This window comes from Spodoptera frugiperda, chromosome 13, assembly GCF_023101765.2.
Source record: "Spodoptera frugiperda isolate SF20-4 chromosome 13, AGI-APGP_CSIRO_Sfru_2.0, whole genome shotgun sequence".
In the NCBI taxonomy this organism is placed as follows: Eukaryota; Metazoa; Arthropoda; class Insecta; order Lepidoptera; family Noctuidae; genus Spodoptera; species Spodoptera frugiperda.
In genome coordinates, this window is record NC_064224.1 from 2,416,189 (window position 1) to 2,442,746 (window position 26,558).

The following is a 26,558-nucleotide window of genomic DNA, read 5'->3' on the forward strand; positions in this document are numbered from 1 at the left end:
CATCCAATGACTTCTCCCGCCTTGGGCGAGGCGAGAGGGAGTGTCAGACTCTTACTGAGTAAGTGAGTTAACGTCAGCCCCGGTAAACCCGCTAGGTAGTCCGCAGCTAGGGACACGAATAACTGTCTTAGATCACCATCCATCGGTCCATGGGCGGCGCTGATCGCTTACAACCTAGTGACTTGGTAGCTCGTTTGCCACCTATTCCATAAAAAATCATCATCATCAGCAGCCGAGAGACGTCCACTGCTGAACAAAGGCCTCCCCCTTAGTCCTCCTCTCTTAGGCTTAGATCCCGTAACAAAATAATTAATAAGGAGATATTATTAGAGGAGACGAAAAAATTTAGATTGGTTATTAATTTCTGCCGTAAGAGACTACATATTTAGGAGAGACAAAGCAGCAGCGCCCTCTAAAAACATGATCCTTTTAAACTACAGGTCTTACCCCGCCTGTTTTTTTTTTTACAGTCTCTTAGTCTAGGAGTTAGGACTGTAGCATACGGTTGATGTGTGTGTAAAATATATGACATTCAATACGCAAAGTGTTTTAATACTTTTATCAGCTGATATTTTATTTCGTGTTCTGTTTGTAGATAAATCATACATGTTGTATACAGTTTCCAATGCTATTTTATCAATGTCACTTACATCCACTGATGTATTGTAATCCCTGTTAATGTTCTAATCTAACAGATTTTTTCAATCAATCTTTTAAAGATAATGTTTGTTGTTTTTATCAGGATTTTTGTTGAGAAATTCTATTATTAGATTGTTTAAATTGTGGTGGGGATTTGATTCTTATGAGTTATTTTTTTTTTGAGGATATTTATTTATTTTAATAGATTAGAAGAGCCATTCGGTACGAATGAACCAGCCAGACAGGCATGCTACCACACCTCATAGAAAACCGAAATGATTTCATTAAGACGCATTCATAGGCGAACTCATAGTAAAATGGGCATTCTACTTTATTATTAAAATAGAAGGATTTTCAAAATTTTCAATAAAAGCGTTTGGTCTAGAAGAACGTCAAGTGTTATTAAATAATTCACATTTTTTGCAAAGAAATAATAGTAAAAATGAGCACAAACATCTAACACATCTAAATAACTTTATCATGATTAAGATATTAATTGCATTTTTCATGAAGCAAACGAAATTGTTTGAAACAATTTTCATTAGGGCCGCCGTCCTTTTTATTAAATTCCTTCAACATTATTATAATGCTAAAAAACAGAATGCTTTTGATACTAAACAATTTTTGGAACTAAAATATGTAATTCGTCCTCGGTCATTTACGGGGGCTCTTTGAAGGGAGAAAATTCATCCAATGATTTTTCCAACCTTGGCCGAGGTGAGAGGGAGTGTCAAACTCTTGCTGACTAAAAAACACCCCGTTCCTACTCCTGCTTTTTAAGCTGAAGTCCCACTAAACCCGCTAAGTAGTCCGCAGCTCCGGATTGTTTTACGGGGGCTAAAAATACTTTTTTATGCAATAAGAAACTCCTCAAAATGCTCATTAAGTTTTTACGTGCTTTCTAAGGCATATAGGGTCCTTTAAATATTATATTTTATAATATTGTAATCGTGGAAGTGTGTGTTTGTTTTTTTTTACATCGCTATTTGTAAACAATTGATTAAGAAAAATGGGTGTTGTGATGATTATAGTCTACTAGTTTTTATACAAAGTAGCCTGTGCATATTTCAGACCATAATCGACCTCTGTTACAAATATCATCCTGATCTCTTCAGTAATTTTTGATGTGATTGATTAACAAACAATCACATAAGCACACAAGATTACTATGCAACAATAACTGAACTTGACTTTAGAATACAACTCAAAACCTATGTTGAACACTCGTGATAAGTGGAGTAAATCAGATAAATCCTACTCTTAATATATCAGTATCTTTATTAACAAAAAAACAAGTAGGTAACCAGTCAATAATGCTCCCTACTTCTAATAATGTAACGTTATTGTGTCCGAAATCGTTTCATCTCAATAAACAATAGCTTTTGCCAATATTTATGTTGCTTGCCACGCCCGAACCACATCGCAAGCAAAATATATAAGTAAAGCGTTGGTCAAACCGATAGCGAGCGAGACTTTCTATAGCTATCTTTTTTTATGGAATAGAGCGGCAAATGAGCAGATGAATCAGCTGATGGTAAGCAGTCGACGCGCTCATGGGCACCTGTAACACCAGAAGGAGTTACAAGTGCGTTGCTGGGGCTTACCTCACTCATATGGTAAAACATAGTGCAGCTGTACAATGTCACGTAGGTAGGTAGAGGTGCACATTACGATACGTAATGCCGCTATACAATATACACCAACTGTTCACCATTTGTGTTATAAGTCCCATGTAATAGGGGGTGAGCCTATTGCCAAATACTGGACACAATTCCAGACTCCGTGCTATTACTGAGGAATTTTCGAAAATCCGAAAAAAGTTCCGAAGCCGAATCGAACCCGAGACCCCATGTTCGGCAGTCGCAGTTGCGACCACTTGACTTTTTTTTAATTAGATATTTAAAAATGTGTCAAATAAGTATTATATAGTAAATAAATAAATGATAAACAAATAAGACGAAGGGTGAATGATGCGCATTTTTCTTGTTCGCTCATTCAAGCCAGCGGTGTGACCTATACCTAATCCCGATATCGGAAAACGCAACCGATATTTGCAGTGTTCGTGTTATTTCATCCCATTTTTATATCTTTGTTTATCTATTTATTTTGTCACGTGTGGATTATGTGCGAAATTCGATTGAATTCCTTATTTTAAAGAAAGAAATACAATGAGGAGAATATGAATATTTTTAATGAATAATATATTATTCAATTTAACTGCCCAGTTGATCACTCGGTCGCATGAGCGACTGCCAGACAAGGGATCTGGAGTTGGGTAAAGTATTGCTGGGGATTAATCGGATTTTCAAAAATTTCTCAGTAGTAGCACGGAGTCTGGAATTGTGCCCAGTTGCCTCAGCCCAGCCCAGCCCATGATGTTTATGAGCAGACAAATCGGTATTCCCTATTTTTAGTTCGTTTGTGACAGTAGTAGCGGTGAAGCAAAAAACGAACTAGAAAGAGAGTAGACCGATTTGTCTGATCATAAACATCCACCCGCATATACTCCAGTTCATTTGTGATCATGGCGCTTGCAATAGTACCGAAATATCGGAAATTTCACAAAAACTGACAAACATGGTAAATATCCCGTTTTAAGTTCTAATGATATTACAAACATTATTTTATTATCTGACCAACTTACAAGCATATGTGTCTTGTGTGTTAACATGCCGAATATGTATGAAACAAATCTATTCCCTCATGGCATAAGGAACTAATAACAGGCGAGAAATATATATTATGTGATAAACAACTGGCATCAGCAGGCGGTGTAGGAAAACACGGCTCATGTAACGTTATTTTTTTCTTTCTGGGTCACTTAATCCCCAGTTTGTTCATAGTGAGAAAAACGATAGCAATAAGGGAATGATTCTGTCTATCAATCAATCTCCTACTAATGGACGTATTTGGTTGAGGAATGCTAAAGTTATTTCATAGATCATGAGCGTAAATGTTTACACCATATCTGGCATTACGCCAGTGATTTGGTTATAAATCGTTAAAGGCGATTTGTATTTATCGTCTATAATAAATATAACATTTCAAGTAATCATACAGCGTGTAACAAAATACCCATATACATACATCAAAAAGCACTGAAGAATACAGGTTGAATAGAATTTCTACACAAAGTTTCAGTTTAAAATACGTTTAGAAAAAATTGTACCGAATACTTGCTGTCGCATGGTTCTTGATTTTATAAATCATACAAACGAGTCACAACACTACAGGGGTCACTCGCTAAAATTACGAAACATTTATTCTGTAAATCTCATCGCCTACTAGTTACTACCAGTATCTACCTAATTTTAATGTTCGGTTTCTGGAATTTTATGTATTGGAAAAACTTCGTTCCATGAAAACATGTGTTTAAAAAACCCTTCCCGTGTCGTGTGTATAGCACTTGATATGTATAACCTCTATTTCTTACACCGTGTATAGTGCCGTCATAATGTTCCGGTATTATCATGATTGTATCTACTGTAGATCCTCCCTTACAGGAGTTGCAGCAGTATGGGAGGTTTTGGCGGGCTTGTCCCATTAAAAGTATTTAAAAATGTAAGTAAACATTATATTATGGAATGTATTTTCATATGAAATATAAAATAATACTCACGGATATAACAACAAGTGCATTGCCAACAGCGCCGATGACTACCAGGATCCCATAAAACGTGAGAAGTAGTGCTCTCGTCGTGTCATCCACTTTCTTATTCTGGGAAAACTTTTCTAAGAGTATTATTGGGTCCGGAACGCTTTTGGAGCGTTCTATCATCCATTCGGCTGAGGCGTTGTATGGGAAGCTCTGGTTGGGCTGCAGCCCCTGTAACAAAACATAAACGTATGTTAAAGATTATGTCAAATTCATTACACATGGGAGAGTCTTGCTTTGACACGAATGGGCCATTAATTCAAAACTATACTTTGGAACGAGCATCGAGAGTTTCTTGCTCGTTCGTCTGCATTTGAAGCTACACTTTGGCTTTGGAACGAACAAACAGGCCCGCATCGTACGCATCGCACGCAACGGATTTTAGTTTGTCTTGTATAGATACTCATACAACTGCGTCCACTGATCCGCATCGTACGGACCGCATCATCAGCAATGCCTACATGCGATGCGTATTGATGACGTCATACGGAATGCGTACGATGCGTGCGATGTCATAAACTGAAAATTTACCAAACATCTTATTCTTTATGGAAAAACAAACGTTATATAAGACCATAACAATCAAGAAACCTCTACACAATAAACAGAACGTCAATCTATTTGGTGGTCTTAAAATGGCGTCACATTTACATACAAACGATAAGTGTCATATTCTGAATAACAGCTCTTCATATTGCGGGCTTTCACAGCAATAATATTAGGATACTGCTTTACTATGAGATCCTAGTACTGGCAAATAAGATGCCCTCGAGCTTAAGTGCCGAGTTAATTTGATTATTATATTATCGGGTTACTCAAGTAACTGTTTGACGAGGAACTCGACTAGTTTCAAGCCATATAAGAGGCTCATATATAGGTAGATGGCTGTGCGATGACGACGTTCGCCGCGTTGTGTCGTGCAATACTGCTCATGATTATGTACCCCTAGTGTGGCTTGAAACTACTCGAGTCTCTCGTAAAACAGTTACATGAGTAAGCCGTTAATCTTAATAAATAATTTAACTAATGTGTTGGTAAGATTACATTTTTATGCCTGTTTACAGGTATAATTTTGGTTTTATATAAATTAGTTAATAATTTTGATTTTGTATTTTTTTATTAATAAACTGCACAGTTGGTGTGGTGACTATGATAACTTTTAATATGTTCAAGTACAATAATATGTATGTGTCGGAGATAGGAGATCTCTCACTTTCGATATGTCGGTGAAAGAAGAATCTCACTACTCATGTCAGGAATACTTGTGGGCGTTATGACGAAGGTAGCAGTAAAATAATAAAGTCTTCGATATGGAACTATTGTTTAATTCTGTACATTGCACTGTTACTTTACTTAAGCTACTGATGGGGCCGGTATTTCCTACCGACTACTCTGAGAAGAAATACCGAAACAAACTCAGAGGTCTCAGTCACTCTCAAAGTGCAAACATGGTTACAAAGTACATGAAAGATAATTAACTGTTACAATATCAAACTAACAGGTTACAGACTAGGTATACAGTTGAAACACACGACGGTTCAATATTCGACCGCACTGGTCGGCTGCTGCACGAGAAGTGATCGACACGCCGCTCAGCCGATGAATCCTTGACTCCGTCGAGCGCCGAGGGTGGACGCCTGTGTTTCAATTCTACCCTCGATCCCGACACGGCCATCCTGCTAGCACACGTCCTCGTGTGACCGCTCATCTGTGACAGAAAATTACACGCAAAGTATCATATAGCTCGGTCATTCCTGACCACATTCCACACACAATTACAAAAGCATCAAACTGTTAGGTTCACGCATCACAGCCTATTTCCTATAAAAATTACAAACTACTCAGTACAACTCTAGAAACTCCCGAGTAAGACATCCAGTGCCGACCAGCAATCACATTGCTGACTTCCATCACATGGCCCCTAGCATGCCCTTACTCGAGTCCACGAGCAAGTCACCTAGTGCCCCGGCTCTCAAGCCGACCAGCAATCACATTGCTGACATCCATCACATGGATCTCCCGTGCGTCACCACCTGGTAACCACGCAACTACCAACAATGGCCCCTGGCATGCCCTTACTCGAGTCCACGAGCAATGCACCCAGTGCCCCGGCTCCGGCCCCGGCCGGCGAACACAAAACGAACACATACAACCGCCGACCCCCGTCAGAGCCAAACTCGTATCGCGCACCGAACGGACTCTCGAGGCGACACTCGGAGATTCCGTTTGCGACCGGGTTGCGAATACGTGACCGCTACTGAGGTGATCGAACACAAACATACCGAACACAGACAGCCGCCGACCCCCGTCAGAGCCAAACGCGCATCGCGCACCGAACGGACTCTCGAGGCGACACTCGGAGATTCCGTTTGCGACCGGGTTGCGAATACGTGAACGCTACTGAGGTGATCGAACACAAACATACCGAACACAGACAGCACAAACACATAATGGCTTCTAGAGTCCCCTTACCCGAGTTTCTACCGAGCTTCATTAACTTCATCAAAACCAATCTCGGCTGATGCGTGACCTTCTAAAACTTCTTCATAAAAATGTGACTTAACTCGTTACTATGAATCGAAACAAACCAATAATATCCAAAGTATTGTTTAACTACAACGTTCCAGTATCAAAACCAGTAAAACTGATATTTCACAAACATAGTCACTCGCAAAATAATTATTCTACCAAGTAACTCAAAGCATTCAAGCTTTGCAAGTGATCACGGCTACGCACAGTTCAGTAACGCACAGTTAATCATTTTCTCTCGCGTTAACCCCACATGGTAATACCGAGTCTCTGCTAGACTCCATGGTTTCCACTGAAACCCTCATTAACAAACATCTTTTAAACAACGATCACCTTGCAAACTCAAACACAGGTTCTACTACCTTCAACTACTCTAATAATCTACCCTCTACATGATGTAAGTGTGAGTATGTGCTTGTGAGTGAAGACCCAACTCCTCACGGGTGCGGTCTCAATGCGAGTTTGTGCAGACCCATCACCACATGGTTCTCATGTGTGCGGTCCGAGTGTGAGTGTGTGCATAGACCCATCGCCTCATGCTCGCCATGAGCGTGGTCCGGTGTGTACACTGACCATCGCCTCATGCTCCTCATGAGCGCGGTCCATTGTGCCAGACCCATCGCCACATGTTACTCATGCGGTGCGGTCCACAGTGTCGAGTGTTTAGGGCATGAGTGTGAATGATGAGTGTTGAGTACAAATAGTCACGATGTGTACAGGAAATTCTACCACTTACATTTCACAAAATTCTCGAGGAACCTAGTGATCAGATATCCTCCTCGTCCTTATTCGTCAGAATATCGTATACCTACTGTATCTCAATTTAGATTTCTCGACATTTTACCTAACTTAAACTATTCAATTTAGATGCACTATCAAAATAAAATGCCGAACTACCGCTTAAACAGCCATTCTACCCGCAGCTAGAACTACAATACTCATAATGGTAAAAAGGTGAAATGTCAATATCGCCTTTTAGTGAATTATTAAAATAATTTTCAATGTACCTACATCTTACATACAAAATTAAAGTAATCATGTGATAACTATGAAATCAATTCTTAAAACATGAAATGTCTAATATCATCGTACCGTCACTATAAAATATAGACGCACTATGAAATTGAAATACTGAGTCGTCTCGTAACTCCGCGGTTTTCTTTACTAGGCAAAACTCAACTTGATCGACTAAATTTAGAATAACTACCTAACAGTCTATCAGCGTACTAAAATGTACCTTCGGAAACATATCCTACGACTAAGTACCCTCAATCAAAATATAATTAAATGATTAGTAATCAACATCGATTGCTTCAAGGTTACCACATCATAGTCACTCGCAAGGACTCCCAAGTCACTTCAAGTCAGCTACGACTTGTGTTATGGACTCGAGCCTGTGTCGCTGTAATGATAAGCATTCACAGTGCAGTAAAATAAATCAGAATCTTTGTTCCCTAGACTTACTACCTACAATTAAAACTAAATATAACACACTAATCCCAAAAATTAGATCACGGCAAACCGATCATGAGTTTGCTCAGGACTTCAGAAGACGTTTCGCATCTAACTTCAATCACGAATAGCAACTTAGCAACTGTTGACCCTGCTTTGTTAAAGACTACCTTTCTCGATGTTCTGTACGATGGTACACCGTAAGCGCATATTTAAATCTACCTCACGTCGCGGAAATCGAATTTCCAACTAAACAAAATCAAATATTATTTGAGATATCACGTATCCTAACAATACACAACCCGAAACAACATAATCAGATGTCATTCTAATGACTTTTCATAATCTCGGATCTAAAACATCACGACTTAGTTTTTATTATGACTACCCGACAAAAGTAAAATAATACTTCTGATCGCAAAATCAACAATCCTAAACTGGAAACGCTGACTCGTTTTCATCCTATAAAGCATTTGGTATCAGAATCATAATAAAAGGAACAAGGTCACCTGAATACTCCCGATGATGGCAGTGTCCAACTGCAGACATCAATACGCTTCTCACCATACGCCGCGCTTACGCTGCGTCACCTGGCCCGCTGCCGCTCGCTGCCACCGCGCGCCCTGGTCCGCTGCCGCTGTCGCCGCGTCCCCAGGTCTGCTGCCGTCGCCGCGTTCCCTGGTCCGCTACAGTCGCCGCGTCTCCTGGTCCGCTGCCGTCGCCGTGTCCCTGGCTTGCTGCCGCTGCCACCGCCGCCGTTGCTCGTGTACCGGATGACGATGTACTGCGCTTGCCTTGCATCGCAGTTTTTTTTTGTTGGGGTCGAATGCAAGTAGTTCTCGATGAATCAGCTCCGATGATTTCAACATCTTCAATCGTCCGGGTCCATCTCACTTCTGATGTCGGAGATAGGAGATATCTCACTTTCGATATGTCGGTGAAAGAAGAATCTCACTACTCATGTCAGGAATACTTGTGGGCGTTATGACGAAGGTAGCAGTAAAATAATAAAGTCTTCGATATGGAACTATTGTTTAATTCTGTACATTGCACTGTTACTTTACTTAAGCTACTGATGGGGCCGGTATTTCCTACCGACTACTCTGAGAAGAAATACCGAAACAAACTCAGAGGTCTCAGTCACTCTCAAAGTGCAAACATGGTTACAAAGTACATGAAAGATAATTAACTGTTACAATATCAAACTAACAGGTTACAGACTAGGTATACAGTTGAAACACACGACGGTTCAATATTCGACCGCACTGGTCGGCTGCTGCACGAGAAGTGATCGACACGCCGCTCAGCCGATGAATCCTTGACTCCGTCGAGCGCCGAGGGTGGACGCCTGTGTTTCAATTCTACCCTCGATCCCGACATATGCATACATAGAAACACAGTCTGCTTTAAATATTGCGTATAGGCTACTTTTTGTCCGGACAACTCGAGTGTCCCTTATTCAAATAAATGTGTATAAAAGGCCCATGTTACAGGCCGATGCAAATTTTTATGTACCCAAGAATTGCTCTTTTCGAAGTTCTAGCAGTTAGTTTAGAAAAGGTTAGGCTGAATTAAGTAGAAGCAACGGGTAGAGGGATGTTTGGGAACATTTGAAAAGGTCTACTACATGTAAGGAACTTACAGAAAGTATTTGAATCTCATTTTGATTCTTAGTACTTTTTGTGAGTTTACACCATTTCCAAAGCTCAACGTTCTATACAAGGGGTAAACAGAACGCTCCTAAACGCCGCAAATAGGTGATACTCAACGTGTTGTATTTTCAAAAAAATAAAGAAATTCAATGTTTATTTTGTGTAATAATAGTTATAATCAACTGCTTAAGGTTGATAGTGCATGAATAAAATGAAAAAAAATTATAGCGTTTATCGCGAGCGTTCCGTTTTTTTCTTTCGTTCCTATGTTATATAAGTAGTTGGTGTAGATGACGTTAATTTATAATATAGAAGAACGTTCCATAAACCATGGAATAAACGAGCTCGTCATTAAACCAAAACTCTTCAAAACTAAAAACCACATAGGTAAATCAACCTTTCCATTTTGAGCTCCATTGATTTAAATAGAATTATGATTGTTTTTCTAAAACCAACAATCATGTTTTTAAAACTTCTTTGTTAACTCCATACCCTTTGAGAATATAATAGTATAATTACCTCACAACGTCATTAAACGAACCCACTGCACATCACACACATTACACTATCTCGTTAAGAAAAGCAATTAATACTTTGCCCCACATAAACGAGTGTGCCAGCACTTTCAAACACCCATTCATTACTTTCCAGGTTAAACTGTCATTTGATTGGCTAACAGTAATACGTTTTTTTATAGAACAAGCTGGTTAAAACGAGCAGACGGATAACCTGATCTAAGCAATCTCCACCGCCCATGGACACTCGAAACACCAGAGGCGTTACAAGTGCGTTGCCGGCCTTTTGGGGTTAGGAATTTAAGGGTTGTTGGGCCTCTGGTAACCTCACTCACACAACGCAAGCGTTGTTTCACGTCGGTTTCCTGTGAGGCCGTGGTATCACTCCAGTCGAGTCAGGCCCATTCACGAATAGGCAGCCGAAGCATGACTCTACTACACTTGTGCCACCACCCACTACTTATACCACCGAACAGTTACAACATAAACAAAAATGGAGAAATGTTTTTTCCTTATTCTGGCTGTAAAGCTGTCAGTTGTCACGCCCCACAGTTGGGAGTGGACGTTTGATTTCAATGCTTTAAGATTTTGTGGTGAATTTGTTTTCTTTTTCATGGGAAGTTTTATGTTTTAAGGGTGACATTGAAAGGGGCACTCAAGTTGCTTGTTCAATGGTTTAATGTAAAGCAATTTATAAATCACAGTTCATTGAAAACACGTAACAGGAAAGGTCAGCTTTAGAGGCTAATCTTGACCTTTTGGTTGATCTTAGTTATTTATTAGTAGAAGACGAAACAAAAGGGGCCACTGAGTGTATTTTCGTCTTGTGAAAGTCTTACTATATTATGTATGATTCTGAGAAATGACTAACCCTTATTGAAGTTTACAAAGGTCAAAGAATATTTAACAAGTACGTGTCCGGTTCAACTCCGGCACTGCTTGTGGTTACGGTTAGCTGCTAGCGTGCTTACGATGCGTCGCACGCGAGGTACAAGCTTGCAGTCAGCGCACCGTCGCCGAGCGATGCGACGTTGTTTCAAATTGCGAGCGCATGGTTACCTTAACTACAACTCAAGAGAACCGTGCGCTGGCCACTCACCGTCGGCTTTTTTGTATTGACGTTATGAAATATATCATACGACATATGATTTAAAGTTCAATTTTGAATGACAATTTAATTTTAATTGCTGGTTTGGAGTGGTGCGTGTTATGTTGTTTATTATCCTTTCATTTTCTGAAAATAACATTATCAGGATCTAAATATAAAATATTTTTTAACTATCTCTTCTTTATTCATAACTTTATCCTTAAAACTTTTTATAAAACCCAAACATTTACTCGTAAACGTTCTTAACTAACACACCATTCAAAATTAAACAGTAGAACTATATCAAAATTCCCAACAACGTTTAAAGTAAAATCCCGAGAGGATTATTCGGTTGACGACCAAAGAGACTTGTGTAGATGAAAAAACTTCACTTCATAATGGTCTAAATTATTCAAACCAAATCTGAGCCCACAAAAAAGGGGAATCACGTCTTACAGTACATTTTGAGGCTATTATATTTAATGGGTCCCATGCCGACTAAGGTTACGTAGGAAGGGAGTAAAGCGATTTGGATGAAAAATCCTTGACTGACTGATCCCATAATTATCGGGATGTCAGGTGGAAAAAAAGGTTCATGTCAGGTTGGTCGGAATGAGAGTAATTTGTTAGAATTAGAGCAATTATTGGGGGTTTTACTCGAAGCAAATGCTGAGGGATTTTACCCGTGTTCTGTGGTAATGGAATGTACGATTTAAAGGAAAGTAACGTAAGTCGTTGAATGTTTTGACTACAGTTTTGTGCTATGTTTTCTAAAGATTATTAATATAAGGTTTAATATAAGTATCATCATTATGATCATCATATCAGCCACAACATGCCCACTGCTGATATAAGTAGGTCTTTTCTTAATAGATTTCGTAGCACGGATTTTATACTCTCGCACACCTTGTATAGTTATATTATCTATCTCCTATAAGTACATATTTAATATTCCTCCAGCCTCAACAAAATAGGTATCTATGCTATAACTGAACATGTTTTAACAGAATAAATCTACAACTGGGACTCTAGGATTTTCTCCTGTATTGTAGGCGTGTTTACAGACATACAAGTTTACACACACGTGACACCCAAACCCAAAACAGCAATTTGTGGATCACACAAAGAGTTGATCCGTATGGAAACCGACTCCGATACACGTTGCGTAGCAGCCCGTTGCCTAGCAACCGCGCCAAACGATCAGTCTTTTTAAATTATGCACTGTATATTTGATAATAACCGTACCATTTAATGCAAATGGTCTCTTCTCAAACAAGCAAAGATATCATGTAGGTATAATTTAGGTGCCTTTAAGTCTGTACCTAATGTAACCTAACCAAACCATATTATTTATTTCGTCCACCTTAATTCCATTTTCATTTACTTTAGCGACCAGACTTACTCTTACTTACTAACAAATTTCGTCAATCAATTCAACCAAATTGATTGGTTTACGTACAAGTCCTGCTTCGTTTATTTTCAACAAATTCTTCGATAAGTAAGGGTGCGTTCACACAGACCGGCTTGGAGAGGAGAGGAAATTTTTATCACGTTGAAAACAGAATTTTACGTTTGAAAACTGTGTAAAATAGTTGGCGACTCCTCTGCGGCCGACTCCAAGCATTACGATCCAGTCTGTGTGAAAAGAAAAAAGCGCGCCGATGCTCTCCGAACCAGTCTTTTTTTATGGAACACGCCGTTAATCGAGCAGACGTATCACCTGATGGTAAGCAATCGCCGCCGCCCATGGACACTTGAAACACCAGAGGCGTTACAAGTGCGTTGCCGGCCTTTTGGGGGTTACACTTTGGAACGAGCGCCTAGCTTCACTGACAGACAGACTGACGGACAATTCAATTTGACGTTTCAAAAGTGCCTAATTTAGGATTAATTGAAATAAATGCTTTAACTTTGACTTTTAGGAATTTAATGGAACGATCTAGCGGTCTAACGGTAAGTCTCTGTGAACGGACCCTAAATCACTAGTACATTTAGAATTCGTTGAAGAATACAGATTTTTTATTTTCGTCTTGCTTATCCACGTTATCAAATCAAGTTGAGAAGAAACATTTCTGTGTTAGAATTTATTTGGTTGCTCATTTGTCATCTGATAGTGGAGTATTATTTATAAGGCCTCGGCCTCGAATTTTGCGGGCAGCGGGGCGGCGGCGGCGGCGGCGCGGCAGCGGCAGGATCTTTTGCGTATAATCAAATGGACCGGTTTTCGAAAACAGCGGCGCGGGAGCGGCGCGGGAGCGGGCAACGAGCGGTGCACTCCAGTCAAGCGGTGACCGCCCGCGTTGCGCGTCTGCATTGTAGTATAGTGTTGTGTACCTACATTTTTTTTTGTGACGTATCAAAATGTCCTCGGACGTGCAAGAGCAAATGATTTCGGCAATCTTTGAGAGGACACCCATACGGAACAGCAAAGATGTGAACCATAAAAATAGAAGAAAAATTAACCAATTATGGGAAGAAATAAAAAACGAACTGAATATTGAAGACTAAAGCAAAAACTGAAATCACTCTTGATAGTTTCAAGAATATAGTCAAAAGTTTCTACACTCATTCTAGTGTAGTCGTAGAATTTGTCGGGATTTTGTCTCTGTTCTTCATAATTTCGATAAAACTCGCCATTTATTTTCCTTGCCCTATAGTAGGTCTTCTTCTTTTGCCCACAGTAAATCGAGCGTTAGGAATAAATTTGAATCAAAAAGATTTCGTTCGCTAATAAAAACAAATATCTCGACAACACAACCACGAACACAACACTACACCGCTGTAGTGCCGCGCGATCTGCCCGCTAGTTTCGAGAACGGGTCCGCCGCCGCCGCCCCGCTCCCGCTCCCGCGCCGCCGCCGCCCCGCTCCCGCTCCCGCGCCGCCGCCGCCCCGCTCCCGCTCCCGCGCCGCCGCCGCCCCGCTCCCGCTCCCGCGCCGCCGCCGCCCCGCTCCCGCTCCCGCGCCGCCGCCGCCCCGCTCCCGCTCCCGCGCCGCCGCCGCCCCGCTCCCGCTCCCGCGCCGCCGCCGCCCCGCTGCCCGCAAAATTCGAGGCCGAGGCCTTAGGCCTCGGCCTCGAATTTTGCGGGCAGCGGGGCGGCGGGGCGGCGGCGGCGCGGCAGCGGCAGGATCTTTTGCGTATAATCAAATGGACCGGTTTTCGAAAACAGCGGCGCGGGAGCGGCGCGGGAGCGGGCAACGAGCGGTGCACTCCAGTCAAGCGGTGACCGCCCGCGTTGCGCGTCTGCATTGTAGTATAGTGTTGTGTACCTACATTTTTTTTTGTGACGTATCAAAATGTCCTCGGACGTGCAAGAGCAAATGATTTCGGCAATCTTTGAGAGGACACCCATACGGAACAGCAAAGATGTGAACCATAAAAATAGAAGAAAAATTAACCAATTATGGGAAGAAATAAAAAACGAACTGAATATTGAAGACTAAAGCAAAAACTGAAATCACTCTTGATAGTTTCAAGAATATAGTCAAAAGTTTCTACACTCATTCTAGTGTAGTCGTAGAATTTGTCGGAATTTTGTCTTTGTTCTTCATAATTTCGATAAAACCCGCCATTTATTTTCCTTGCCCTATAGTAGGTCTTCTTCTTTTGCCCACAGTAAATCGAGCGTTAGGAATAAATTTGAATCAAAAAGATTTCGTTCGCTAATAAAAACAAATATCTCGACAACACAACCACGAACACAACACTACACCGCTGTAGTGCCGCGCGATCTGCCCGCTAGTTTCGAGAACGGGTCCGCCGCCGCCGCTCCGCTCCCGCGCCGCCGCCGCCGCCGCCCCGCTGCCCGCAAAATTCGAGGCCGAGGCCTAAGGAATATTTGTCTACCTCGCCTCGCGTTTTGCTTTTGTTTCTTTTTTTTTCTTTTATCGTGGGTTGAATTTCGGTAGCGTAATATCTAAGTTTTGTAAGCGGATCTTAGGCTTAAAGTAAAGTATTGTTACGTTTTTCAAGTTTTTAAGTTCGTTGATAGTTATCTCATCTTTCATAATTATGAGATTTATTATTATTATTACATTTATGTTTTTAATTTTTCCCGTTTATTGTATGACAACGAACTTGACTAGTTTCAAGCCTTGCTAGAGGCTCATATTCATGAGCTACTGACATTAGCGACGTGACAGTCACCGCGTCGTGTGTCACGGAATGCTGCTCCTGAATATGAGCCTCTAGCATGGCTTGAAACTGGTCGAGTTCCTCGTCAAATAGTTACGTGAATAAGCCGAAAAACATAATATTTAAATAAATTCTTATTAATATAGAAGGTAAGACAACTGTCGATGTAATTTGGCATGTCTCACAAAAGTTATAATTTAAACAAAGATTAAAATTAGTCTGAAGTTAATGTAGTTAAACGTATTCTAACAACTAGACTTTCAGGTGATAATAGAAATTAAGCTTAAGCAAACTGTCAATCCTTTCATTCTAAGGTCTATTAAATCGTACAATAGTGAGAAACATAATTAGTTACGTTCAGTTGTTTATTGTTATATATTTAAATTAATATTATTTTCTCTTTCTTAATCACAAAGCCCGTAATCCAAGCGCAAAGCCGCGGGCATCACCTAGTCTTCATAACAATTTATTAAGTGAACAAATCTGACTATTCACAGTCTTTAAAATAATCTATTAATATTTTGTTCATGTCAGTTTACTGAGCAAGACTTAAAACAAAAGCCTTACAACTAAGTTCTTGAACATAATCTTTGAAGACGAGTTCTTTTGAAGTTTCCATTTCGCTTCTATTGTATAAACAAACTTGGTTTTTGTGTAGTGAAGAAGTTTGGAAAGACGTTGGATTATTATGAAAACTAAACACAGGTTGAGGTAGGTCGTTGCCTCATGATTGTGGTTGAAGGTAAATTCATTTTATTTTACGTTATCATCCAGTTCACTGCAGGATTGTGAGATTTTATCTACATAATTAGAAAGGTTTTGCCAAAATCGCTGTGCTTGACAGACGGGTTAGAGATTGCAGTTTTAAAGGTTAATATTTACAAATAACGCTTACTGATGCATGGTTTTGTCAAATAGAATGTATAGTGTTTTAAGGTCATTACTCACCGAGTTGCCATAGCGACGTCACCAACTAGTATGTATGATGACTAATGTCATATCACTTGGCGACTGACTAGCAACGTTGCCAAGTATAAGAACTCAACACAAACTAGTTGGCGACGTCGCTGGCCACGTCACCATGGTGTCCCGGTGAGTTATAGCCCTTAATCAGCTCTTCCAACACCCGTGGGAACATTTTTAGTGTTGGCCAATGAATTCTTCCCAGAATTGATCATACTGCTTACAGGGCACTACAAATTATATAAAACCACCGCTTGCCTGTATTTACGCGCATATTGTGTGTGGGAGAGCCATGCTTCGGCACGAATGGGCCGGCTCGATCGGAATGATACCACGGCCTCACAGAAAACCGACGTGAAACTACGTTGTGTTTCGTTGTGTGAGTGAGGTTACCGGAGGCCCAATTCCCTCCTTCCCAATCTTCCCAATCCCCGATTCCCCAACAATCCTTAAATTCCTAACCCCCAAAAGTCCGGCAACGCACTTGTAATGCCTGTAGTGTTTCAAGTGTCAATGGGCGGCGGCGATTGCTTACCATCAGGTGATCCGACAGCTCGTTTACCGGCTTGTTACATAAAAAAACACAAAGTACTCACAAACATACATGACCTACATAAAATGGAGTTGTAATTAATTGCCTGCGTTTACCGCGAAGCGTATTGTAATATCAAGATTAAAGGATAAATAGCTTCGCAACTGTTTCTGTCTATTCGTTAATTGAGAGTTTCACCAATCCGTTTGAAGTTTATTGAACTGATTTTGATTTATATTTGTCTGTGTAGGTAATCAAAATTTACATTAGCAGTTGCTTTGTTGTTGTTATTATTGTGTCTAGCTTTGATCGTAAAGTTTAATCACAGATATAGACTTTTGATAATGTTTGCTGTTACCGTGTGTTATTAGAGAGGTTTAGCGGGACAGCAAAGGTTTGATGATGATTTTAATATACAACCAATACAAAGATGGGTTTTACAAACCATTATTTCATGAGATAAACCGGTAGACAAGCAGACTCATCACCTGATGGTAAGCAAGGAATTTGGGGATTGTTCCTAACTTGAGGATGGTTGGGGATTAGGGAATGGACTAATGGGGCCTCCGATAAACCCACTCATATGTCTAAACACCTCGCAAACGTTGTTTCGCGTCGATTTTCTGTGGTATCACTTCAGTCGACTGACCCATTTGTACTGAATTATATCTCTCCTATACTTTATGCAATCTTAACAAAATCTTTACAAAATCTGGCCACATAAATACTGAGAAAATCCCACATGATCTCTTCATTCTTCTTCATAAATAACTCAACTATAATAAAAAACCTCGATAAAATAAGTTGCAAAAAGGCTACACTACAATAAGTGTCAATTGGCCACAAGATATAGGCAATAAATTCTCACAATATGTACTTTCAATGTCTATATTTTATTGGCCTCAGGTGTAAGAAGTATGAGATCCAAGGAAGGTAGATTCTGATCAAATTCTCGGCACGTACTATCGTCACACCTTTTAAATCCCAAAGGGGTAGGCTGAAATCCGCATACTTTATGCATTCATTTTTCGTCAGTTGTTTAGAGTACGATAGACACAGTGACTAGGTGCTGCGCAACATATATATACGTATCGCGGGTTCGATTCCCGCCTCAGTTAAAAAGTGATAATAGCATTTTCTAAGTTAAATGGCCACTATCCTGGAGTCGAGAAGATTGGAGGTGTTTACACCCTGGTGCCTCGAAAAACACGTAAATCTGTTAGAGTGCATCCGTGATTTCGCACACACTTAAGTACTATAATATCTCCTGACTAGTGGGCTAGCCTAGTTGAACTTGCCACGATGATCGTAATCGATCAGAAGGTTTTATATTTAGTGAAGTATGACTCCCAAAGACGAAGTCTTGGTGTAAGTTATGTTCCAATAAAATACAAAGTCAGATACCATATTATTATAAAACATACTCAGTAATGAATCACTAACTCATGCAGGAGACATAAACTTAATCCGACATACTACATAGTTAGAAGTACACCAAATTAGTTATCCTAAGCGAAATTAAGAGCATCCACTTGAACACTTGTCTAAATTAGAACATCTCAACGAGTTAGGAGACGCTAAAAGTTTACCTAGCAAAACCAAGAAAATCTAGGATGAACTCGCACGTATCTAGATAAAAATCTAAAGCCATTTTACGGCAGTTTCAGCTTGGAAAAGAAGAACTAAAAGTGCTTATATTTTTTTTTTGCTTTATTTAAGTCTAAAGATGAGGTCGGAGTTCTATCTAGTTTTTACGTGACTTCACCTTTTTATTTGGATTTAACACGCTTTTATTGCTAGCTATTGAGAAGTTTTGGTAATATTTTTGCTGGTATTTTCTTAGTTTGTGCTATTGTTATTGTATAACTGTAGATGTATTGGTATTGTTAACATATAGAAGTGTGGGAGAGCCATGCTTCGGCATGAATGGGCCGGCTCGACCGGAGTGACCGGCTTTAAAGAAAATTGACGTGAAAAAACGCTGCTTTGTGTTTCATCGTATGAGTGAGGTTATTGGAGGTCCAATTACTCCCTTTCCCAATATTTCCATTACTCAAAATCCCCAACAATCCTCTAACAACTAACAGGTCACAAAACAGGTCAAACTAAGAAACTGCGTTTTTTAAAGTCGGTTAAAAAGAATTACACCATTACACTTGACAACAAAGATAAAATAAATATCAATAACAAGTTTTTTATAATGAGGAAACCAGAGCATGAATAATGAACATCTATTTTAATCCGAACGCGATCAAACTTATCTAGAAAAATAATTTGTTCCGACTGACTTTAACAAATGAAATAAAATAAAATAAATAAAAAAACCCCTTTGAATAAAAGTAAATTCATTCAACATTGAACATTAACGGTATTAGCATACAAATGTTAACATTTCACTAGATAGGATACCGCATAATGAAGATAAAAGATTTGATCATAAAAAAGATAAAAAAAAAAGAAACGGTAACCTTTCCTTTCCTTTTTGGTTTTTTACAGAATTAGCTATTGTGGTTTGTAGGAGATTTGTCTTCAATTCGTGAACGAGTTTTTCGGTAAATTCGGCAAATCAGAATCTATTTTCAACTTGTACCTTGTTATCTGACTTTTTAAAAGTCCATGTTGCTAAGTACGATTGCTGAATTTAGTCTTCTAGATGAATACAGTCTATAAATATACAAGGGGGTATGAATGGTATCCTAGATTTGCCATAATTATATTAAAGAAGGGCAAAATTAAAAGTATCCTTAACCAACTAGCATGCATGAAAAGACTGATGACTGTTGATGAAGCGAAAGAGGTATGTATGTTTAAGATTCGTAGCAATTGACGTTCCATCTCTTCCTACCACTGCATGGCTTTTATCATTTGACTGCATGGTTGAAAATTCGTAGTGTAAAAAAATAAAATAAAATAGTTTAAAAATAACTGTGTTGTATAGAGGTAAAGCGAGATGAACGAGTCTCGTGAAAAATATTATATATCAGCGTAACACAATGTATCATAATGTTAAAATATTTTTATAAAAAAACCTGATACTATTCCGCATCAAAAATGAAAACTATGACGTTATAAATAGGAACCTGAAAATATCTGAAATTCCTTTTATTTTTTTACCGAATTAAAACAATGGAGGTTCTCTGTTTGGCCTGTATGTTTGTGTGAGATTATCTCGCGTTTGGCTGAACCGATCTTCAAAATAGTGTTTTAGCTTAGAGTAAGGAGATGGTTTTAGGGATATTCCTGCCTTAAAAAAACTGAAAGCTGTAAAAAAAATAGATCGCGGTTTTCTTTTTTTAAGAAATAATTATATTATTAAAATAAACGTGGTGGAAGTTTAAAATATCCATTTCTTATACACGAGAGGATTTGAAATTTAGCAAACTGTTACAAATCCCTAAATCGTTTAGAGCAAGCGTGGTGATTAATGCTCATACCTTCACCTTATGACAAGAGGCCTTTGGTCAGTTTTGCGCTATTATAGGTTGTTAATATGATGCTATTTTTACTAAACATTTATCATGTTTAGCCTTGACTGTACAATATTGGCCAATAAGTATCGCTGTAATAAAATAACAATGTTCATACAATACATGGTACATATAATATAGAGTGGCGTTATCATGAAAGTTATGGCAGCAAGCACCACGTCAAATATTGTGCAATAAAGATTATATGGCGGACGTTTTAATTAATTAATGTGTCTGCTTGTTCACGGTTTATGTTGTATGTGAGAACATGGTGTAATGGGGCCTTTGGTTGTTTCTGGTGTAGGTTTGGAAGTTAAGGGCTTGTTTTGTGGTAAGCCTGTAAATGACCGGACTGATCACTTGATGGTAAGCAATCTCTGTTGCCCATGGGTACCCGATAATACTAAAGGCCTTGCGTTGTCGGCCTTTTCAAGGTTAGGAATTTAAGGGTTGTTAGGGAATCGGGGATTGAGAAGGAGGGTAATTGGGCCTCCGCTAACCTCACTCACACAACGAAACACAACGCAAGCGATGTTTCACGTCGGTTTTCTAGTATCATTCCGGTCGAGCCGGCCCATTCCCACACTTAAAATTGTACTTTAACGGTAAGTTTTCTAGACTCAATGAATTATTAAGAACTTTTATAGATTTTGTCTGACCCAAAATCTGAAACTCCTTATTGAAGACAACACACACTTACTTATTTCTGACAAAATATATATAATTACCCAATGTATTTAAAACTCTTAACTTTGTGATATTTAAAAAGAAATTGTTTAACTTCCTATTACAAAAGAGTTACTACTCAACAACTGAGTTTCTAAACGAAAAATTTGTTTCGAAATTAAAATTAGATGACTGACTCTTGTGCTAATTGAATAGAATTTAATTTGTTTGACATTGTATAGTTCTATTTTTTTTTTGACATTGTATTTTATTTTTGACATTACAAATTATGCTCCTATGTTGGTATGTGACGGTATTTAAGAATTTAATTTGTTTGACATTGCATTTTATTTTTGACATTACAATTATGCTATGCTTTTATGTGACGGTATTTAAAGCTCCCCTTATTCTTGACATTGAATTGTATATTTAATTTTAATATAAATTACTCTAATCCTCTTAATTTAAATCCTAAAATATTTGTACGCTGGGAACAGCAGAATGTTATGAGCATTATTTAAATTGTAACACCTTTGTAAAACAATATTCTTACAAATAAATTTATTATTATTATTTATTTTTATATTTTTTTATCTCCGGCATGCCGGGAAAACCGATGGCACGGGCCTAAGCCAAGTGTTCATCAGTGTGGTTGCGGGTTGTTAGGGGTTTGAACTATGTTGTCGGAGTCACACTGAAGAAATTTTCTAACTAATCTGCATGTGTTAAGAATAACTGCCTTTTGTAACAGACAGTAGGTGCTAGGGGGCAGGTTTAGAGAGGTAAGGGACTGATGCAGCTGCTTGGGAATAACGCCTGTAGAAGATATGACAATCGGAACAATAATTACTTTTTGCAGACGCCAGAGTCGGGTGATCTCGTCTTTTAATTCGGTGTATTTGGATAGTTTTTCGGCTATTGTTGTTTGTAGGTTATGGGTGTTTGGTACAGCTATATCTATTAGAAATCCAGTTTTATTTATTTTGTTAATTAGTGTAATATCTGGTCTGTTGTAGTGGATGGTGCGATCGGTAAAGATTGCTCGGTCATAGTACAGTTTAGTCGTGTTATTCTCTAAGACAGTGTTGGGATTGTATTTATAATACGGTACAACTGAATCTACAAGTTTGAATTGTTGAGCTAGTTTCTGGTGAATTATATTGGCGACCTGGTCATGTCTGTGTTTGTAATCGGTCTGGGCTATTGATTTACAGGCTCCGGTTATATGTTGGATGGTTTCAGGAGAACTATTGCATTTCCTACAAGTGTCGTTTGGTAAATTCTTAATAATATGTTTCCTATAATTTCTTGTTTCTATGACTTGGTCCTGTATAGCTAGCATGAACCCTTCGGTCTCCGGGAAGAGTTCGCCTCGATTTAGCCATGCGTTCGACGCTTCTTTGTCGACGTTTGGTTGGCATAAATCTTGGCGGTGTCTTCCATGTAGAGACTTTTGGGTCCATTCTAAGCATTTTGTTCTATCGTCAGTTACGGTTTCATTCTTCTGTTTTGTTCTGTCGTTAAGATTTAGGGGAGTCAGGTGTTTGTCTTTTTGTGCTATTTGTTTGTGGAGTGTAGAAGATTCAGCTTTTGCAAAGAAGTATGTTCTCAGAGCAGTGATTTGTTTGTTGTGGAGATTTAAAATATCTATAAGACCCCTACCTCCCTCTTTTCTCGGTAGGGTCAACCTTTGCAGGCAAGACCGTGGATGATGTTTGCGGAACTTTGTCATTGTCGTATTCAGTTTCCGTTGTAGGTTTTTAAGGTCTGTTTTTGTCCAGTTAATTATGCCGAACGAGTAGGTGAGGACAGGGATAGCGAAGGTGTTAATTGCTTTTATTGTATTGCGAGCGTGGAGTTGTGTCTTAAGGACTGCATTTACTCTGTGTTGGAATTGCTGTTTTAATTTTTGTTTAATGTGTTTATGATGAATCTGAGTTGATTGTACATAACCTAAGTATTTATAGGAACCCTGTTCATCCAGTGGTTCAATCAGTTCCCCTGTAGATAGTATATGTGTGTGTTGGTAATTCTGCCCTGCTCTTACAGAATTTATTTTACATTTGTCTATGCCAAATTCCATTTTAATATCGTTCGTGAATTTCTCTGTTAGGTCTGCTAGTTCTTTAAGTTGATTCTCTGTTTCTGCAAATAACTTGATATCGTCCATGTACATTAAATGATTTAAAATGTGATCTGTTCCATCAGTTGGAGAATGTAAAGGAATTCCTAATGCTGTTGTATTTAATAATTTTGATAAAGGGTTAAGAGCAAGGCAGAACCACAACGGGCTAAGTGCGTCACCTTGAAAGATTCCTCGTTGTATTTTAATAGGTCTGGTATCTATTGTTTCTGTTGGGGTGGTGAGTCTAAGTACAGTAGTCCATGAAGTCATTACGGTTTTAAGGAAAGCTGTAATTGAAGTGTGTATTTTGTATATGTCTAATATCTTAACTAACCATGAGTGGGGAACTGAGTCGTAAGCTTTTTTATAATCTATATACATGGTAAACAAATCAGATTTGGATGCTTTCTGTTGTTCCGCTAAGATGTTATTGGCGTCAATATGTTCGTAAATTAATTCAGATATACAGGATGTGATGATCTTGTACAGGGTCTGCAAGCACGTGATGGGTCTGTATTTTGCTGGATTGGACATGTCGGAATGATCTTTAGGTATCATAAAGGTAGTGCCAGACATTAAATAAGAGGGTATTGTTTTGGGGTCTTGTATGAATGCGTTTATAAAATTATATAGGTGACTATGGATTGCTGTGAACTTTTTATACCAATAACTATGAATATAATCAGATCCAGGAGCTTTCCAGTTATGTAATTTTGATAGGACTTTATGGAATACTGCTATAGGAACTTGCTCGAATGCCATGGGTTCTGTATTATTTGACAAATCAGATTGTATCCATTCTGCTTGGGGATTGTGGCAAATAGGTTTTTCCCATATATTTGCCCAGAAGTGATGTAATGTCTCTGGATCAGGTGCATTGTTTTCATTGTTACGTGGGTTGTTATGTGGATTGTTGTTAGTAGTTGCCTGTCTAATATTGCGATAAAAGAGTTTTTCATTGTGACTAAACTGAATGTTTTGCTGTTTTCTTAGGGTGCATGCTTTATATCTTTCGAGACGGCCTTTTACGACAGAGAGTTTTTGTTTTAATGTGTCAAGAGTGTGTAGAGGTTGAGTGTTTGGTTGTTCGTGTATAGTGTGAGTTTTGTATATTCTCATAATTTTGTTGACATATTTCCTTAATTTTCTACTTCTATTGCCGTTTAAAAATTGTGTCAGTCTGCCTATTTTCGTACGCAAGTCTTTAAGTTTTTGTTCTAATCGTCGCTGCCATTTCGGTTTGTATTCAGTTTTTGGAGCCTGGGCTCGTTCTCGCGGCTCAAGTGATATCCTTGCTCCATTGACTTTAGCAGCGGTCCATGCAGCGCAGTAAATAATGGTTTGAAAGGTATTAAAATCTGTATCTTTATCAACATTTTCGGTAAGAATGTTTTTGTTAATATAGTTAATTATTATTGCAAGATTTTTAGATGGTTTTTGTTTTGGGATATAGCTTCTGTTAGTAGGGCTAGGTGTTTTAAAATGTTCAAACGCTTGTTGAAAAGTGCTGTCTATCAGTGAATTTCTTTCTAGATTTATTTGTGAGGAAGAGATGATATCTAATATAGTACTAAGATCAGGGTTATTCGATGTCTGTGTATCAGGTGTAGGTTCTTCCATAGAGTGAATATCAGTGTTGTTTGTTACTTGTGTAATGGGGTTATAAATACTTATATTATCATCTGTGAACGTGTTCCTAGTATTGTGTGAATTGTGGTTGAGCAATGACAGTTCCTCAGCTACCTGTGCCTTTAATAAGTTTAATTTTTCCTCGCTGATATATTTGTTATTAACTATTGCTCTCCTCTGGTCAGCTATTCTCTGTTCGCTTAAATGCGCAAGTGATGGAAAATGGCTAACAAAATCATCATACATACGCCTTCTGTAAACCGTTTCATTCCTACCTAATTCTGTAACTCGGTAATAAGATCGCATTATGCCCTCGTTTTGTTCATTTGTCCATCTCATCCGAGTTTGTGTGTTGTTGTGTATGCTATGTGTGTCTAGGTGGGTCGTAGGGTGAAGTTGTGAATGTGTGAACATTGGTTGTGACTGATTTATAGTGTTTTCTGTCTGTTGGTTTAAATGACTTAATTGTAGTTGATCTAATTCTTTTTCTACTTCCTTCCGTATAGTATCTATTGTTTCTTGTGATAGAAGTTTGTTATTAATTATTGCTCTGCGTTGGTCTACTATCCTCTGTCGGCTTACTTGCATGTCTGGGAATTTTTCTAAAAATTTTAGGTGAAGTGGTTCGAGATAGGTGGTTTTGTCTGTATCTAGTTGGGTTAACTGAAAGTAAGTGCGCAGAATAAATATATTCATTTCTGGTGTCCATCTCCTGCGCTTATTATTGGCACTTGTAGTGGGCGCGAGGTCCCTGTCGAGATCGACATCTCGCGCAACACTATCAAGCGTGCTGGTTGTTGACAAGCTGGTTTTGCTTCTTGTCATATATGAAGGGCGAGTTGAAGGGATCGATGAAAATAAAGAAATCGTATCATCGTCCGTGGAATCGGCTGTCGCATCTTCGCTGTGAGCCCGCCTGGTCAACTCACAACGACCAGCTGTCGCATGTTTTTTGGTGGGAGCCCGCTTGCTCAACTCCACACCACCGATGGTTCGCATACTGTGGCATCCAGCATCGGCTCCAGATGCGCCCCGGCGACCCCCGGGAAGCGACCGTAAATTATATACTCTTCTATTCATCTCCATGTTGGGTTACCCTGCCTTGTTAGCCGCGTAAGTTTCTACTCCTGTACAGTTGTACAGTACGCGTGTCCGCCCCCACGTAAGCTAGGTGTTCAGCTTGGACGTAAGGTTGGATTTTAGGGGGTGTTCCTTACATAATCACGGGACCACAGGGTCCCGGACCTTTGGAAGGCGTACGAGGGGCCGAAGCCAACTCGCAGAGGCCCGTTGAACAATTTTAATCTAAATGTAATGGGACATCAGCCGGCGATTATCCCTGTATGCACTATGGAAGTACACCAAAGGACAATCCCCGGTTGATGCAGGACTATTGTGAGATATGGTAAAAGGAAATGATAGGGATATGGGTGTGGATGGCTGTGGAATAGTTAACCGGTTAACTATGGGGACTATGGCCCCTGCCCCTGACCAATATTGAAAAATACGGATA

The 26,558-nt window shown here is 39.2% G+C and overlaps 1 protein-coding gene across 3 annotated transcripts in view; it reads right to left on the minus strand.

The window, feature by feature from the left end:
- The window catches only part of LOC118270696 (neuropeptide F receptor), a 137,417-nt gene that overhangs the window by 8,191 nt on the left and 102,668 nt on the right, over positions 1–26,558 (minus strand). For all 3 annotated transcript variants that reach the window (XM_050697867.1, XM_050697865.1, XM_050697864.1), the window contains one exon: positions 4,259–4,465. In XM_050697867.1, coding sequence (XP_050553824.1) covers positions 4,259–4,465 — 207 coding nt within the window. The remainder of the gene's footprint in view (positions 1–4,258; positions 4,466–26,558) is intronic.